This window comes from Chinchilla lanigera, unplaced genomic scaffold, assembly GCF_000276665.1.
Source record: "Chinchilla lanigera isolate Chin_1 unplaced genomic scaffold, ChiLan1.0 scaffold00013, whole genome shotgun sequence".
Classification (NCBI taxonomy): domain Eukaryota; kingdom Metazoa; phylum Chordata; class Mammalia; order Rodentia; family Chinchillidae; genus Chinchilla; species Chinchilla lanigera.
Window position 1 is genome coordinate 15,452,376 of NW_004955414.1, and position 18,908 is coordinate 15,471,283.

The 18,908-nt window shown below is 34.2% G+C and overlaps 1 protein-coding gene across 21 annotated transcripts in view; it reads right to left on the bottom strand.

Annotated features, from left to right (window-relative positions):
- Positions 1 to 18,908, bottom strand: part of LOC102015398 (chromosome unknown open reading frame, human C11orf30) — an 86,640-nt gene that overhangs the window by 56,525 nt on the left and 11,207 nt on the right. For 15 of the 21 annotated variants that reach the window (XR_001233130.1, XR_001233129.1, XM_013511870.1 and 12 more), the window contains exons 3-8: positions 18,371 to 18,470; positions 16,139 to 16,213; positions 14,765 to 14,806; positions 10,967 to 11,142; positions 8,811 to 8,963; positions 6,132 to 6,391 (exon numbers count right to left, since the gene is read on the bottom strand). Coding sequence is in view for 19 of the 21 variants with exons in the window: in XM_013511870.1 (XP_013367324.1) it covers positions 6,132 to 6,391; positions 8,811 to 8,963; positions 10,967 to 11,142; positions 14,765 to 14,806; positions 16,139 to 16,213; positions 18,371 to 18,470 (806 nt within the window). In the remaining 2 variants the exon portion in view is untranslated. The remainder of the gene's footprint in view (positions 1 to 6,131; positions 6,392 to 8,810; positions 8,964 to 10,966; positions 11,143 to 14,764; positions 14,807 to 16,138; positions 16,214 to 18,370; positions 18,471 to 18,908) is intronic. The other 6 variants (XM_005379859.2, XM_013511865.1, XM_005379865.2 and 3 more) reach the window with 4 other exon arrangements.

Below are 18,908 nucleotides of genomic sequence, written 5' to 3' on the forward strand. Positions count from 1 at the left end.
TTTCAGTGTCATAAAGGATTAAAAGATACAAGTACTTGCTAATTATTTGAGGTGTCAAGAAAGTTACAAACATCAATCTTGACCAGCAAATACCTATACAGAGCTCACCAGCATACTTACATATAGCCTTAATAATGTCAGCAAACACCTGTATAGTATTACTAGAAAACAACCAGAAGCATCATATAACTGAGAAGTAAACCAATATGGTAATAGAACCACAAACTTAAGAATCAAATGAGCCTGCACTTAGATCTTGCTTCTATCACAAATGACAGGCTCCTGGGCATGTTAAAATCTCTAGGTTTCAATTTCCATCTGCACAATGAGGATAATAATACCTACCTTGAAAATGATTACAAGGATTAGATGAGATAATCAAGTGAAGCATCTACATACTAGGCACATAGCAGGTGGTCAATATTTGGCAGTTAACAAATGAACTTATTAGTAATATTATTCCTACTTAATAAATATTGAAGAGATATCAGTAAAGACATTATAGACCAAATCAATCTGGAAATTATTTTAATGTATTTTATTTTTGTTTAATTAAAAATATCTTCATCTTTACCCCAAATTCTGATATCCTTTATAATCCAAAGAACCCATAGTCACTACCAACCAAGCTAATTACAGAAGTAATAGCAATTCAGTTTCACTTTTGTCAGTTCTAAACCAACAGTAATTTTCTGGAGGCACATGCTTTGTCAAAGTTTAGCAGGAAAATATGACACAGTTGATTAGTAATGTCTGTAATGGACAAGGGAAGTGGAAGTAATCACACTTATAATCAAATATTTGCAATTTCAGAACAAGAGTATGCATGTGGGATTCTAACCTTAAGACAACAAAGCTTCAGGAAAATCTAATCTTTAGGAGTATGTTCTGTAATACAGATACAAACAATAAAACTCATTTTGAGATTTTAATGTGCAAGATTCTTCCTCATCTGTAATGGGGCTACCCAAAATTAAATCCACCTTGGAGAAATCTATTTGCCCTTTAAAATTACTTATCACAACAGAGGAAATAAAGGGATTTGAAACCAAGTGAATCAAACAGTGTTTATTCAGGCCATAATTCAAATTACTGACCTTCTAGCACTCACAAAAACTCCTTAAGAGTGCTGGGACTTGCACCCTAAGGACAAAATGAAAAATATCAATCAAGCACATGAAAGCATAAAGCTATATTCTGTTGCTTTGTTTATATCAGTGTTGTACCAAAGTTTTATTTAAATGAAGGTACCACATTAACATAGGTGGAAATTTGTCTACCCTGAAAATGTACAACCTATCTGAATTTGAATAATATCCACAAATTGATATATAATTATATCTAATGTAAAAATTATTTTACATAAAACAATTCCTAAGTTGTCCTATACAGAATTCATGAGAAAACCAAAATTAATGCAATAACCACTGCCTTAGTTTCAAAAAAATCTAATTACCCAGAAAAAGATGTAAAACAAAATAACCTAAGAATATTTAGTAAGTCCTACCCATACTCTGTTTGTCCCAAGAAATAAAACTGCTGGCACTGAGTACATAGGAAATACAAGAGTTTTATATCTGGAACATAGTAGATGCTCAATAATTATTTGTGAAATAAATGAATTTTATTTTCAACTTGTTTTAAATGTTTATTTTTTGAACATAGTAAGACAAATCTAAGGTTGTGAATTTGAAATCTAATGGTACAGCTCATAAATGACTTTGGAAATAAAAGTCAATTTTCTGCATTTAAGCCCTCCTAAAAGCACCACAAGTCTGACAACCTCAACCATTCCTGATCAAAAATTCAGAAGGAAGAAATAAATATATATATTCAATATATTTTTTAAAAACTCCACAGACATCATTTATAGATGAACCCTCATCTAGTACAAGTATTTTTATGTACGTCTACAAAGACTGAAAAGTTAATAATGTTAGATGACACTGAATACTCATCAGATGTACAATGTCAAGTTTTTCCATGAATCATCCTATTTAATTCTCCTAGTAATTCTACGAAATACTGCTACTATTTTTGTTGTAGAAGGAAACTGAGACTCAAGAAAGGTAACAGAGCTAGTACTATAACAAATCTATGAATTAATTAGTCATACAAATATTAATTAGCATCTTGTACATGACAAGCACTTTCTAAACATCAGTGAATACAGTGATGAATAAAACAAAATCTCATCCTTCAACCAGCTTAGTTCTACCGGAGAAATAGAAAAGAAGTTTGCAATATAGTATCAACTAGTTATAAGTATAATGAATATGAGTAAACACAGGGAATAGAAACATAGACGGGAGGTAGGTGCACTTTTAGCTATAGCTATATTCTACTATTTCTTAAGATACAAAATGTTAAAAGCTAGATGAGAAGACAAGAAGAGAGAAGTATTAGTAAAATAAGATCCAACAACAAAGGGAGTAAAAGCAGAGATTTAAGTGTAGCAGGCAGATGTAACCCAATCTAGAGCCAGCCCGGAAAGCAATTAACTATAATACTATTTGAAAAGTGACATTCAGAAAGATTATCTTGGAGTTATCAAATAAAAATGCAAAAATGATGCCCAGTATAATATTTAAGAAGTCATCAAAAAGAATTAATTTCAATAGATTAAGGGATAAGCTTCAGTAAAGTGATAAATCTATTTACTTGGAACAGCCATTATCAACAATGTAAATAAAATACTGCTTTCCATATAATACTTATAATGGAAGAAAGCTAACTTTTTTTTTTAACTATATATTACACTTTAAGTATCCAATCTCATTTAATCTTTATAGTAACCTAAAACTGGCATTACTCTCATCTCATATGTGAGCAAAGAAGATTCAGAAAGACAAATTTATTTCAAATGTATTTAATACTGGAAAAAGTCAATTTCTAACTCAGGACTCCTGAACTTCAAAAATTCTAGCTTAATTTTTAATTCTATGCCATAATCCTTTATCTTCAGATTAAAAATATAATCAGCTCATTATCACTTCTAGTTATTAAGAAAATTTTCATATATTACATAATTGTATCTTTAAAAAAAACTCAAGGTGGTTAAGTGAAAACCATTATAAGACTGAAAATTCAAAAATGAAAAACATACAAACATAGAATTTATCTCTACTTCTTCCTCATAATCCTACTGAAACTGTATGATGGGACTTTTTTTCTTTTTCTGGCACCGGAAGTAGAACCCAGGACCTTGCGTTTGCCAGGCAGGTGCTTGTACCGCTGGGCTATATCCCCGGCCTGACGGGACTTTTTTTAAAGGGGAAAAGGCACATAAACTACTCAAAACAAAAAAGTACTCAGATACAGAGGCATAAGCCTTTAGTTCCAACTAAACTGGAGACAAGAGAGACAGAGACAGAGACAAAGACACAGAGAGAGAGAGAGACAGAGAGAGAAGGGAGAAAGAGAGAAGGAAGGGAAGAAGAGAGGGATGGAGGGAGAGGGCAGGCACAGCTATAAAGTTTTAGAAACTGAAAAACAGACTAGTAATAGATGAAAGACACTAGTGATGGATGAAAGATAATTTTCAGATGCAGAAAAGTCAAGAATTGCAAATACAACATACTTTTGATACCGGGGGAAAAAGTGGGAGTCAAGAAAAGAAAATTAGTTGAAACTTGAAACACTTAGATCCTTGGCTGCCTTCCCACACATCACAGGAAGATCAGGAATTTACTCTTAAGAGAAGAACTGAATCTGAAGGCATATGCTCACACTAGGCACTGCTGGGGTGGCCAAGTACTACACTTAAAAGAAAATAAGTACAGTTAACATAATTTACAGTGCAGCTACTTAGATCTCTTTCATTTACTCCAAACATTAGCAGCCAGAATTAAACTACTTAAGGCAGAAGAAGACTAGAAGTTTTCTTTGAAGAATCTGGTAAGTCCAAGAAAATCCTCAAGATGCTGACAAGAGACGGAAAAGGGGAGTAAGTGTTCCTTAATAAAAGATTCTAGCTAGGAAAGCCAACAAGGAAGTCACTAGTGAACATGTCCTACTCATACACACAAAGCTTTCTGCTGTTCTTTAGTGCCCACTTTTATATACAAGTAGGTAGTCAGACATTTTTAGAAAATGTTGAAATGAAAGATAAAAACAGAGAAAAGGAACTTACAGATAAGATAAAGAACATGAAAAAAAAGAACATAAAAACCATCAAATCAAGCCAGGTGTGCTGGCACACACCTGTGATCCCAGTACTGGGAAGGCTAAGGCAGGTGGATTACCACAAGTTAAAGGCCAGCCTGGGCTACATAGTGAGTTCAAGCCCATACTGAAGTACATAGCAAGACCCTGTCTCAAAAATAAATAAATAAGGGGCTGGGGATTTAGCTCAGCGGCACAGCGCCTGCCTGGCAAGCACAAGGTTGTGAGTTCGATTCCCAGTACCCGGAAAATAAATAAATACATAAATAAATAAATAAATAAATAATCATCTGATCAAAGACTATAATAATGTTATAAAATAAAAGGATTTTTTTTTTTAAGAAAAGGAGTTGTCAGAGTACAAGGAAGAAAGACTAGAAATTTAAAGCATGATAGCAAAAATGAAAAGTTCCACAGAAATAGTGAAGGATAAAGTTAAAGAATACAGAAAAACAGACCTGATAACACAATCCCGGCACTCAGAGGCTGTGCCAGTAGTATTGCAAGGTCGAACCCAGCCTGCGCAGCTTAGTGACTTAGCAAGACTCTGTCTCAAATTAAAAAATTTTAAAAGGGCAGGAATGTAGCACAGTATAAAATCCCTGGGAGTTCCATTCCTAATAGTGAGGAAAAAAACAAATACAGGAGTAGTAATAATACTTACAGAGCACTTACTATTGCTGGGCTCTATTCTAACAGTTTTACATATATCACTTCATTCATTTTCAAAAATCTTAAAATATCTGTTTTTCTTTATTTCACACATGAGAAAACTTAGGTACACAGTTCAATCTTCCCACAGTTACACTGCTGGTAAGTAGCAAATCTGGGATTGGAACTTAGAAAGTCTCACTTCCAAATCCAAACTTTTAAGCACTTTGGTATAGAGGTGGGAAAAGTAAACAAACAGAAAGTGGGAATGACAAAAGGCAAGCAAGTTAAAGGATCAAATGAGACAGTTCTACCTCCTGAATCACAGGTGATCCAAAAAGAATAGAGAAAAACAAAACAAAACAAAACAAAACTCTCAAATTTCTAAGACATGAAAGTCATGAGTGTCCAAAATGAAAAGGCACACAGAACATAAAACATAATGAATAAAATAAAATCCTGTATCAACAAATATTACTTTGAAATGTTCGAACTCTGAAAGTTACTAAGACTTTTCAAGACAAAAACATGACACCAGAACCAAAGAGAATGGTATCTTTAAAATTCATAACAAAAATGACTTCCAACCTAGAAGGTTTTACCTAGCTAAACCATGATAAAAGAGAAAGGCTAGAAAATTTAATTTGCAACCTATAATGAAAAGCCTCAAAATATTTACTTTTTATCTATCCATATTTCCTAAAGTTACTGGAAATGCTCTACAAAATGAATAAATACAATGACAAAAAAGAAGAAGATCAGAAAAACAGTAAAGAGAAACAGAGTCCAGATTAGTGTGGGAAGACTGAAGTTCCTAATAACATGCCATTGATAGACTATTGATGACTTAAACATACCTAAGGAAGAGTTTAGGAATGAGTTCATGATAGCATACAAAGAATAAAAAACATAACCACCACATTCCTCCTTTCTTATGAAAAACAACTCTGACAACCTTATTACTCAGGCAAAATAAAAAATGAGTTTTGAAAGGTACAGTCAGACAAACAGATGTTTAAAAACTTTGCTATCTAAAAAAAATTTTTTTTCCAAATGACACTATAATGATCAAATAGTGTGCAAGTCTTCAAAGTAGCTGCTAGCTGTTTCATTCTAGGAAAATCATTTAGCATCTATGGGCAAAAGTAATACCAATCTCAAGTTTTCTGTGCAGAATTGAACAAGAGATGTGAACATTCCCAGCATACTGCCTAGCACATAGTAAGCACTCAGTTAGTTATTCTTGCTAAATGTCCACTATAGTTTCAGAAAGAGATGAAAACAACTGGCAGATACAGACTCCATCTACTACATACCTTCTGTGTTGTTGTGTTTGTTGTCTGTGTTGAAGGTTTGGTAAAGGTTATTTTCACAGGAGACATGTGGGGTGGTAAGGAGTTGGCAATGCTCTGCATGATGTTGCTCATCTTGGGACTGCCACTCACAGGCACAGTGATCGTCTTTGAAACTGGAACAACGGCCTTTGGAACTTCCTTTAGCACAACAGGAGAGGAGCTAGAAGAGTTTGTTCGCCTTCGTTTTCTGGGTTTTTCATCTTCATCTGAACAGCTAACACCTGAAAAGCAATGACAATATTGCTACAATTACACCAAACTAATACTGCATTTTATATTTTTAAAAATGTGTGTGATCAAGTCAATCTTGACCTCTCCCTTTGCCTTACGGCCAATCAACCTATAATAATCAATCTATCCTCCCTCAGAGACGTTGTCTCTGAATGCCTTCTCTCTCTTCTTTAAACCTATGTCCATTATTCCACATCAGGCCTTCTTATCTCTTGCCTGTATTTTAGCAATAACCTCCTAGAAGATGTCTATGCCTCCAGTCTTTCAACTTCTACCCTCCAACCTACCACCAGTTACAAAGTTTCTTATCTAATCATGCCAATGCACTGCCTAAAAATCCTTTAGCAGTTTTTAATTTTCCTGTAAGATGAGCCATAAAATCATTACCATATCATTAAAGGCCTCTCACATCTTTCCAAGAACACAAAAGTATCTTGCTGCACCTAACCATGTTCATCCCTACAATCTTGGTATGCTAAACCATTCCCCAAAACCAACTTAGCACATTCTACTTCTGGGTCTTTACATAATATCGTTCTTTGGGAAATACCACCTACCATCAAAGACCTTTTCATCATCCTTCAACTGCCATCCTACAAATCACTTCCTCAGGGAAGTGCTTCCTTACTTCTCCTCCAGCCTATCTCCTCTGAGTTTATAAAGTACTTTGTACCTTCTTTTCTATACCACTTACCACATGGCAATATAACTGTTTATAAGCTTCTTTCCCATTTTTTAGGAGCTAAATCTTATTGTTTGTTTCCTTGGTACGGTATCTTAGACATATAAAGTTAGGTGAATAGGTGATTTGATTCTATTCCCAAACTAATGTCTGTGTGACTTCTGAATATAAAACAACATACTTCTTGGTATTTAAAACTATGTATTTTGAGAAATGGTTTCTTCATGTTTGAGACTCTCACTCAGTATTTTAAAAAAATCATTAAAAAAATAGGTCTCTGGGGTTATTTTATTTTATTTTATTTATTTATTTTTGGTGTTGGGAATTGAACTCACAACCTTGCAATTGCCAGGCAGGCACTATGCCGCTGAGCTTTATCCCCAGCCCCTCTCTGAAAAGACCACCTTGGCTAAATTGAAGGAAATCAGTCATAAATTTAATAGCTCATGATTCATAGCTTTTCCTTTATATACTAAAACCTCAATTTGTATGCACACTTTAAAAATCAAATGAGATACATAAATCTACGTAAAAAATCTCTATAAAGTAGGCATACAAATTATACAGCATGACTCATGGAATGATGATAAAATACAACTTCTCACAGCTTCAACGTAATTCTAACTCTAATTTCAATTAGGCTTGAGAACAACATAGTGTCATCTCTGTTTACAATAGCAAACAGCCTCTAAAAGTTAAAAAGAAATCAACTTTACAACTATACTGAGTAAAATGAAAATTAAATATTAATGACTTCCAGTTAATATATAAAAAGCAAAGCAAAAGGTAAAAATAAATTTTAAAAGAAAGGGACAGCAACATAAAAGTAAAAAATAAATTCCTTCATAGGGTAGAATAAAGCAGTTAAAACTGCAAACAGAAACTTTTAAAAAACAGTCAATTAGAAAAACAGACATTCCTCATTTAACAACCAAGGTTAGTTCCTACAAACTAGTCATTAAATGAATTGGTCACTACATGAGAAGTTGTATGTACATTACAAAATTGAGAACAAACAGTCAAAAGAAAGTCCAACTTGATGACTCTGCTTTTATTTGTACAACTCTTACATACAGTACAATGTATAGCAGAACATAAAACTACACTACTGTACTATACAGTACAATGAGCAAAAATTACAGTACTGTACTATAAAGGAAGCCACCATAGGACACACTGCCACTCACATTCCTGTGTGGTAAGTCCAAATTAGGTTGTAAATCAGAGCAACAGATTGTTAAATCCGAACTGTTGTTGAACAGGTAGGTCGTTAAACAAGGAATATCTGTATAAAAGACTTTCAGAGTACTTCACTGACTCTAACAGTTGAATGACATATTATATGAACTAATTTAAGAAAAGCACTACAAAGATTATAATCACAGAAGTAAATATGGACTACATTACATAAGCACATTCCTTCAGTATGTATTCACATTTCTACGCCATTATAATCAAAACAAGTGAATACTTGAAGGAGAGGTCTGTTTAAAGGCAGATTCCCCACAAAGAACAAAAAAGAAGATACTTCTCAAACCCCAGAACTGTTTAAAAATCAACATACACCTAGTCACATAGACAGAAAGGAACTCTTTGGAGTCTTCAAAAACTAACCACTTGTAATTGCTAGTGGCCTGATTATTTATTCCAGGAAGGCAGATCTAATCAGAGCCTACACTCCAGTATTTAGCCAAGATGGCCCTGATAACACTGAGAGTATCACTTACTTTTGACATAAACAGTACTTCCACTTGGCAAGACAACTACATTGGAGGCAGGACTGGCAGGTCTTGGAGACTTAACCGTTGCTATGCTGCCACTTGGAACAGGGGTAGAGGTTGGGGTTGACGTGGTACTTGTGTAGGAATAGCAAACCACTACTGAAGGAACGATAAAAAGAGTCTGCTGTTAACTTTCACCAAAAGGCATACAGAAAAATTATTTTTATTGCAGGCCAATTTTAACATTTTAATGTGATCCAAAGTTAAGAGGCCAATACTAGGTATTAGGTCTGCAGGTTAAAAGGTATTGACACCTTTCCTGAAAATCACCACCTAAATTGGGTTTTCCCCCACTATATAAGCTTGTTTACAGGTGACTTTGACAACGGACAAGAATGTAGTTACAAAGAAAACAAATTTAAAATTATATTAAGAAAAATGAAAATCATTTTTCATTCACAGCAAGAATTTGACAACAGGAAAATACTTGTATCTCTTTTTAGCACTAAGAGTGTCAATGATGGGCTGATGGGCAGTTTTTCCCTAACCACAGCTATTTCCAATGTATTGTAAGGAAGAACCAACGTAAGGTTCTTTTATATAAACCCACTCACTAGTCATTTGCTATGTGCAACAGTAACTCAACTAAAGTAACAAATTCAAATTTCTACCTCTTTTTCATTCAACAAAAAATAGTTCAATCAACAGTAAGATAGGCAATATTTACTGAGTAACAAGCACTATGCTAATTCCCTTCTATACATTATCACCACTTCTCACACCATGACCACATTTTAAAGATGAGGATCCCAAGGCTCACAGATGCTAATTCATGCTGAAGGTCAGAGGGCTAGGAAATGGCAAACTATCAAACACAGATTTGACTAAATGGAAATCCTACATTCTTACCACTCTACCAGACATCTGGTAAGCGGAAAAGATAAAAGTAGGAAGAAAGGAAAGATGCCTCTCCAACAACAAAGTAAACAGGAAACCAAAGAAGGCTAAGTTTGTACACCGATAACTGCTTCCTTGCAAATATAACTATCTTCAGCCTAAAACAGCCCAGCATTCAAGAAGAGTGTCTCACTCTCCTCTATGGCCCTATTGCTAGGTAAGAAAAAATAATTCCTCAGAGTAGTCTGACAAATGCATTGTTTTCAGACCCACTGTCATGCAAAACCAGCCTAAGCTACTGGGAGTCAATTCAAATATGGGGGCCTCAGAAGAATTCAAGGATTTTTAAAGCATGTGTCAATTACTAGATTAAATAACAATAAGAAAAACTCTCCATCTGCCAGGTAATGGATTCAGCACATTGACTAGAACAGAGAGGTAGTGTATACCATCAATTCCAGAAGATAAAAACAGAGCTTTATTTTCTAAAGCTATCAGTTCAGCATCTTTTTGCAGCAGCTCAATGACTTCTGTCATCTTGTTCATTCTCTACTGGTATGCATGAGGGCTTTCTATCCACTTCTAGTAAGACACAATGAGGTCAAAACTTCATTCCAAGAAGGGCTTTTGTAATTTTTCCAATAACATAACACATTTTCAACAAAAGGAAGATTTAATTTTGGCTGAGACTAAACACTTTCCAGTTTCTAGTTTCACAAGAGTTGCCCACTATGTTTCATAACCTTTAAACACTAGGATACAAATAGGTAAGAAATAGGATAATTTTCCAGAATTTTTCTTGTGTCGTTCTAACCAGCATGTCAGGTCTGGAGAACCAGGTGCCCGGGGATGAAAAGAAAAGTAAGAGAAACAAGAAAAACAAGACAGACAAAGTTCTGGGATCAGGGGGCTTATAGCCTTAGCCTCGAATACCAATTTCAGTCACCTTTTACTGAGCGAGAACCAAGGGTGTAGCTAGTACAAATGGGCAGATACCAAACATTTTAGCAAGGATTATTAAAGGATTACCCTTCTCCACATGTAATCCAAGACATGCCTGTAATCCCAGCACTCAAGAGGCTGAGATAGGAGGATCGCAGTAAACTCAAGGTTCATCTGGGCTGTATAATGAAGCCTTATCTTAAGAAACTCTAACAAATAATAAACAAATCATTGTGTCCTCAATGCATTCTAATCAAAGAATGTCCTCCACATTCTTGAAAATTCCAAAGAAAATAATCTCTAACAAATATTTTCCTACTCACCTTCTTTGCTTCCTGTTTCTGCAGGCACTGGAAGAGATGCATTGTGCTGGATAGCTGCATTGGCAACAGCATTAGCTGTTACAGTGAAGGCTGTTTGGGGAACTAGCCGGGGCATCAGTGGTACCAATCGACGACCTTCAATGGACCATTCTGAAGAGCTATTAGGTCCAGACATACTAAACAAAAGAGAAAACACTGCTACAAGGGTTCTCAACTGCTAAAAAAACAAATCAAATGTAACTTACTAAATTATAATAAGGACCCTTAATGAACAAGAGGCTTTATTTTATGCAAGCAAGATCAAAATTACAAATAATTAGAATTCAAGGAATGTCACAAATTTAAGTTCTTACATATTTTATTCTATAATCTGAATCTTACAAGGCCGGGGATATAGCTCAGCAGCACAAGCACCTGACTGGCAAGTGCAAGGTTCTGAGTTCAATTCCCGGTACCAAAAAAAAAAAAAATACAATAAATCTTATGATGAACATAATTGAAACTACGGCAAATTTTTCTATGGCTTTTAAATAAGTACTAGTTTTGGTTTCATTGATTCATCTGTTTTCACTAATGAAAACTGGTATTTTTACTAAATTTTAGAATGGAATTTTGTAATTAAACCAAGAAAGTAAAAAGCATTCATAATACTAACAATCAGATTTTTCTTTAAAACTGAAGATGGAATTCACTGAACCTTTGCAAAATTATGTATCTGCCTGCATGGCCAGAGGTTCTAAAGGCTTTTAATTAAGGGAAATCGAGGCAGTAAACAAGGGGAACTAGGTAGTAAAGGATAGAAGAAAGCTGTATTCATAACAGCATGTGTTACTAATGATGTTTATTACATTACATTATATTACATATACAGTGCCTTCCTGTTAAAAATAGACCAGATCAAAGGATGCTAAAAGAAATCTGCCACTATTTTATTTATATTTATGTATACCACATTCACTCTAAAAGTAACTTGAGTTATTTAGGCTTTCTCTTCAAGCAGACACCCCTCTCAGTTTCTGTACCCTAAATTTCTTGAGCAAGTTTCATCTTGAGAATCTGACCAGAGGTGAAATACCAAAAAAATAGTTGTCAGCCGGGTACCTATAATCCCAAAACTGGGGGAGACTGAAGCAGAAAGATCACAAGTTCAAATCCTGCCTCAAAATAAAAGATAAAAATGTGAGCGCCTATTCCAAAATAAAAAATAAAAATGGCTGGGGATGTAGTTCAGTCCCCATACCACAAAAAGAAAATTGTCACTTCCCTTGACTTGGTTCCATGAAAAACCTTGACTAATCATTAGCATCAAATATTAACATTCATCTAGAAATAATCAATTTCTTCACAAATTCAGAAATATTTCTATACTTTTTTTGAAACCATGAGATTCTACAATGTAACTTAAGAGTTTAAGACTCTTTATATACTGATTCTTCAGATTTAGATGGGCTACATAAAAGCCTTGGTTAGTGGGTGACAGAATAATAACAATGATAATCATGGTAGTAATGCTAGTTAAAATCAATTAAGAATTTATGACAGGCGTTGTTAAAACAATTTTATGTGTATTAATTCATCATTTTCTCTATCTCTATGAAATTGGTAGTCTTTTTATCGCCATTTCAAAAAAGGGAAAACCAAGTCAGAAGACAGGATAAATAGCTTGCAGAAGGTCCACAACTAATCAATGTCTCCTTCAACTAACATATTTCAGCTACTACAATTATATGGCATATACGAAGCAAGTATAGATGTTTCAAATGAGCTTGATGTCTAACTTTTTGCCTTTGATTTATATCAATTGGGAACTGTTGTCCAATTGTTACCAACTTTTCACTGAATGGAAATAAAAAAAAAAATCACAACTTAAGAATGTAAGTTAGTTCAAAAAGGAATTTCTAAAAGCTGATAAATCCAACTGGGTTGGAAAAATCTATAAATTCCTTCATTTTAACACAGTTCTACCTAAGACAAAGAAAAGAGGACTTCTTGAAACCCCAATAACTGACAAATTAACCCCAATAACTGACAAATTCCATAGTACACTAGTTTGGAAACAAATGATGTGAACAAGAAAAGCAGAAAAGGGCTATAGGTAATTGTTAAAGGAAAAAAATTCTAAAAGCTATTCAATATTTTGTTGGCCTAACTTATTTTGCTATCATTTTATTAGATTATTACTAGTCAACTTGGTTGGTATGAGTTTACCACACAAAGTGATAGCTACACTTACCTGCTGCATTGTTTAAATTGTGGCGGAATTACAAAAAGTTAATTATTTAAAGTCAAGAATATACACTATGACTAAAAAGAGAAGCTTGCAGCGCAAAAGACAACTGCAACTTTTAGAAAAACTTATAAATCTTCCAAATTTCCACTCATGCAAACATGCTTCAACTTTTTCAAGTGAGTGAAAAATTAAATAACATGTTAGAATTAGATTTCCTATTTGTTTAGTAATGAGGTTGTAAATATGCATTAGTTACACAGTCATCTAAACTGAATTTACAAATTTTAAACATCTAACTGCAGGGTTTTACTGAGATACCTTAGTCTCAATGTAATACCTATTTTTGCTAATATAGCAAATGAGGGTAGAAACCGTGCTCTAGTCCCTATTCCAAAAAATCTAAAATGATACTAATTAAATCACCTTGGCCGTCACATCATTCTTTAGTGTAAAAGCAATCCTCATCCCTCACACAGAAATACAGTATCCTGGGAATGTCTGACTAATGGTAAAAGGGTTAAAAGAGCAGAAATTCTAGACAGTCACTTCATTCTTACTCTAGAGACAACATGGGTAAGCACAGCCCAATTTAAAAATCTGAAGCTTTAACATTCTGTTATAAATCAAATCTGAATTACAGCATCAGACTTAGTATGTGGCCTGGTGCCAAACAATAAACATATGTTATGCTTTAAGCCACAAGCAAGGTTTCTCTTTGATTCCCCAACACCCCACTCCTTTTGTTCCCTTTCCTTTGTGTGCTCAATCTTCTAGGCTTTCTCATCACTTTTCAACTACATTCCTTCTGGCCTAAACTGCTCTTTGGGGTGGGGGGAGGGAAGGGAGAGGAGAAAGGGAATGCAGTCAGTTCAGATGCATTCCTCGCACTGTTTTTTCAAGCTCAGAGTATGAAGCCCTCCCATAGATAATCTCTGGAACTAAGCTCTGTTGCTACTTCTAAGAAGAGCACAATCACAGATCTCTATTAACTCTTGGGCTCATCAAATAAATACAGTATCTGGTAAAACTAAACCACAATATAAAATATTAAAACAGGAGTACAGAAAGACCTAAGCAGCTTAAAATTATACACTGAAGTAAACTCTTTTCAAAAAATGAAATTCATATATTAAGGAATTCAGAAAGTAGAGAAAAAAAAGAGGAAACACAGGCAGATAAAAGCCAACTCTCAATTATCCATGCTAATGGAGAGAGGAGGGAAAGGGAGAGGTCAAATAGATTAAAGAAACTCATTTAATATCCAAAAACATTTTGGCAAATACTAGTAAATTCTTCACCAAATCTTTTCCAGGCCAACTAACAAACAGTAAAATTACTAATTAAAATTTTTACCTCCTCTCCCTTCCCACCCTCTGACTAGAGGTACTCCCAAGCAGCAAAATGGCTAAAGGATGGGAAGTATTAGGAAGGGGAGGAGGGGAAGAGAAGGAAAAGCAAGGGGCATGGTTAATTCATAAATGAAATAATGTGCCCCTGAATAATTGAGAGCTTCAATTTGGAAATAAATACAAGAAAAAGCCTGAAATAATAATAACCTATTTGCATACCTGTAACTTGGTCTTTCACCCAAATATAAGGATAAATTCATTCTTTAAAGGGGAAAAAAGGAAAAGGAGACTAAATAAATGTTATCCTTTAAGTATGACACTGATGCATCAACTTACAACTAGTTGCCCCGCAATACTGTTGCAATTTTTCTAAGATATTAATTTTGTCTCTAAGTGCCTCTGAAATGCAATCTACTGTTTACTATTTTATGACCTAGAACATAAATTTCCTATTACCAGTTCTCAAGTTAGAATCTAGGCTCAGTTATCATTTTTTGAGAATCTCAACTCAAAAGTCTGGAGCTAATTAAAGAAGGAATACATTAGTATTTGAATGTTTCAACCATGTTAGCCTGACACTGAAATACTGTACTAAAATGTTCAATGGAAAGTTTCCAAATTTTCACAGTGCATACTTACTACTGAAAAATCTCAAAATTCTATGATAAACAGCTACTTTCAAAATATGATGTTAAAAAGCACCCCATTTTATGTGTTAAATAAAATGAGGGAGAGTGAAGAACACAAAGCTAACAAATCTTTGGGGTAAATGAAAATTTTGCCAATTGGTTTAAATACATAGTTTGAGTTATGACATTATGGAAATGCATTGAATTTTTCCTTTAGTTTTATTTCAAACAAAAATTTTATTAAATTTTATTAAAACAAAAATTAAAAATGAATAAATTATATCTTAACATATTTTTATGCAATATTTCTACCATCTTATATCAACACTAAGGATAATTTCTGTTCCTTTCTATACTTTGGAGGCACTGTCTCCATATATACTCAATGCTTGATCCCTGCCCTCAGTCCACCCTCACCCCATCTGTCAAATAGTTATAAAGATCTCAAAACAATTTGGTAAGAGTCCTTTACCATTTTACTTGTACTTTTTAAAGTAAATTAAGATATATTCATACATCTTAAAAGCAAGAAATATGTTAGCATTTTTTCTGAATCTCAAAATACATGAGATAATTAAAGCTAGATACAAAACAGTTATGCCTAAAGTAATACACATATCAAATATCCCATTACAAAGAACCCCTAAGAGACTTACAATTTGAGGAGGCATACTATTTTGTTACCGAACTTTATTTCAAGTAAGTGATCTAAACTTTGGTGGTCTTTAGTTATACAGAAATTACCTTAAAAGAGGATTTGACCTAAGTACTTTAAACTAGCGTAATAAAATGCAAAAACCATAACCAACTGAATAAACAGTGACGACTATGGTCAGAATCCCTCAGTAGAAATAGTGTTATTAAGATAAAGGACTCAGGAATCTGCTACACAATAGGAAGACTGTTTCAAAACTACATTATACTATGTCATAAAAAAATCAGGGGTGGTAGACTAATGGCTTACTTATGTGCAATTGTTGTTAACCGTTCATCGTTTACTGCTCTCCGAACTTCAGCACGGTGGCGTTCTGTTGAGATGCTATGAAAAAAAATAGCCATTATAGAACTCTGCCAAGCAGGCAGCTCTCTTCTATACTTTAATGTTTAAGTCAACAGGCGCGGGGGTGGGGGGGATTGTTTTGTGAAAAGACATAGTGGATGCATAAGACCTTCAAATGTTTCACAGTCTTAAAAAAGAATTCATACTGACTCTAAAACTGCAGAAAGAATTTGTTACAAATTAGAAATCACAAAAAGACAAACACAGCCTCATGTCAAGGCATTACTTCCAAATCTCAGAAATGTTAGACCAGAGACAAGATTAGCAGAGTGTCCTATTATCTAAATGTGCAAACAGATGTTTAATGGCCTCCCAATCATGACTGCTGAGAAGAGGATTTGGGCACTTAGAAGAAAGCCTTCTAAAGTCTTTTCTAAAGCTTAAGAGTTTTATGTCCACTGAATACAATAAAGAATGAGAGTGGCAAGATAATCTGTATCCTGTGGCAATATGCTACGAAACTTGATGCCAAGGTAGTATCAATACTTCTATGTGTCTTATATTTTATGTTACCAATGGGAAAAATATGCTTATATTTTAAAAAGATGTGGTCTTTTTACACAATGGAGGACCACTTGACCACAAAGAAGGATAAACTAAAGACTTTTATAGGTAAATGGATGCAATTTGAGACCATACTCATAAATGAAATAAACCAGACATACATGTGCAAACATCGTACTGTCTCCCTAGTGTGAAAAACTGAAAGAGTAAATAAGATCCAAAATGTACAACAGCTACTGTAAAATGGGAAGAAACTGTTCAAAAGGAAAGAAAAACTGGGTTGGGAAAAGAGAAAAGAAGGAAGGGAAAAGCAAAAAAAAAATTTATTTGTGTGTGTGTGTGTGTGTGTGTGTGTGTATGCATATATACACATGATAGTTAAGATAGTTACACTACTCATTTTTCTTAGTTCATTGAAAAGAAAGGTTTGCGCTACTATTGTTTGGACAATTAAATGCCTGTATCTTATACTCTGAGTAACTAATTTAAAGATAAAATATGCAATGCACTATCCATTGTTATCCTTCTATTACCTTGTTTTGAAATTTTGAAGTTTTTTTCTTTTTAAAATAAAAAAAATTTTAAATGTGCTTATACTGATCTTGTGCTTATATTAAAAATATAAAATAGTAAAAAACTTTTTTAAAGTCTATACCCATTCTATTCACAAATAACACTACTCTTCCAACTGTATTCTTTACTATTTAAGTTAAACCTATACCATGAATTGGAACATTTAAGGGGATAAAAAGCAGAATTTATGAAAAAACATATACAACAAAACAATAAGACTGAGAATTTAGTTTAACTACATCCTTACATTAATATTACTTAATAACAGGAAGAACCCCATCCATCTTTTCACTTACAAAAGAATAGGACAAAGTATCTTTAAATGTAAACAGCAAACAGTTACAACAACATTTTCTGAGAAAGCTTAAAATGTTAGAATGAATGAAGAAAAGTGATCCTGGCTTTCCTCATAATATCCCACCTGCTTCCTCAGAGGGGTACTTTTATTTTTCTTTTTCCTCTTTCACCCAACCCAGGCTCACTCTGCAGAGCCAGTTTCTCCCTCACTCTTCACTTTTACTTTTCCAAATAAACTTTGCAAAAGAGAGACACAGAGAAAGAGACAGAGACAATGTGCGCAAGAGAGAGAAATAAAGAAACGTATTAAGAAATCCCTTTCACTTGAATTTTTTTATTAGATCCAAATGCCACTCTAGTGAAGTTGAAGGAGGACTATACTTAAAGCTATGACTACATAACCACCACCCAGTTATATGTTAAGGCATCTTCCTTGCATGTCTTTCTTCCCTCCCACAAATGCCACCTTAGCTCTTCATATGCATTTGCTACCAGTTTTTCTTTCTTCCACTTTTATAAAACATACTGCCTTTCCCAGGTGGACCAAAACTAAACCTGCTTTGAACCCTTTCTGATGAGATTACAGAGCAAAGGGTAAGTTGCACAATTTTCTGTAACAGAGTACACAAATAGGATAGGATCTCTAAGCACCAACAATTTGAATACTTCTGTTCTTCAGTTTAATTGGAGAGTGGAAAGTAATGAACCCCCTCAGAATGAAATTTCTAGAGTCACATTTCCCAAACTTTTATGATAATTTACCTAAGAACTTTTGAGAGCTCTCCAAGAAGATCTTTCTTTTCCTTGGTGAGATCCCCCTGTGCCCGAAGTGCAGTGATAACTCCAGCATATGCCTCCAATTCTAGAAGAAGAAAATTATTTTATCAAGATAGGCCTTTAATATCTTAATACTCTGGCTAGGTACAATTAAACTTCAGGGTTAGAAATCTAAAATCAGTCAAATGCAAGTTTAAATCCTTTCAAAAATTTTATCTAACAGAAGATTTAAAAGTGGCTTTTACAATTTGTACCATTTTGTTTTCTATCGCTTCACAATTGTCATGTATGTGACATGTTCAGATAGAAAAATCTAACAGATTCAGAACAGGAAATAGGCCCCCAGGTGATATAATAAGACTGATAAGAAAAGGTTTTAGATTACTGAAAAGTACCTTCACTGATCAACCTTCAAAATAATTTCTTAGGGGGGGCTGGGGATTTAGCTCAGCGGCAAAAGCGCCTGCCTGGCAAGCGCAAGGTCGTGAGTTCGGTTCCCGGTACCGGAGAAAAACCAAAAAAA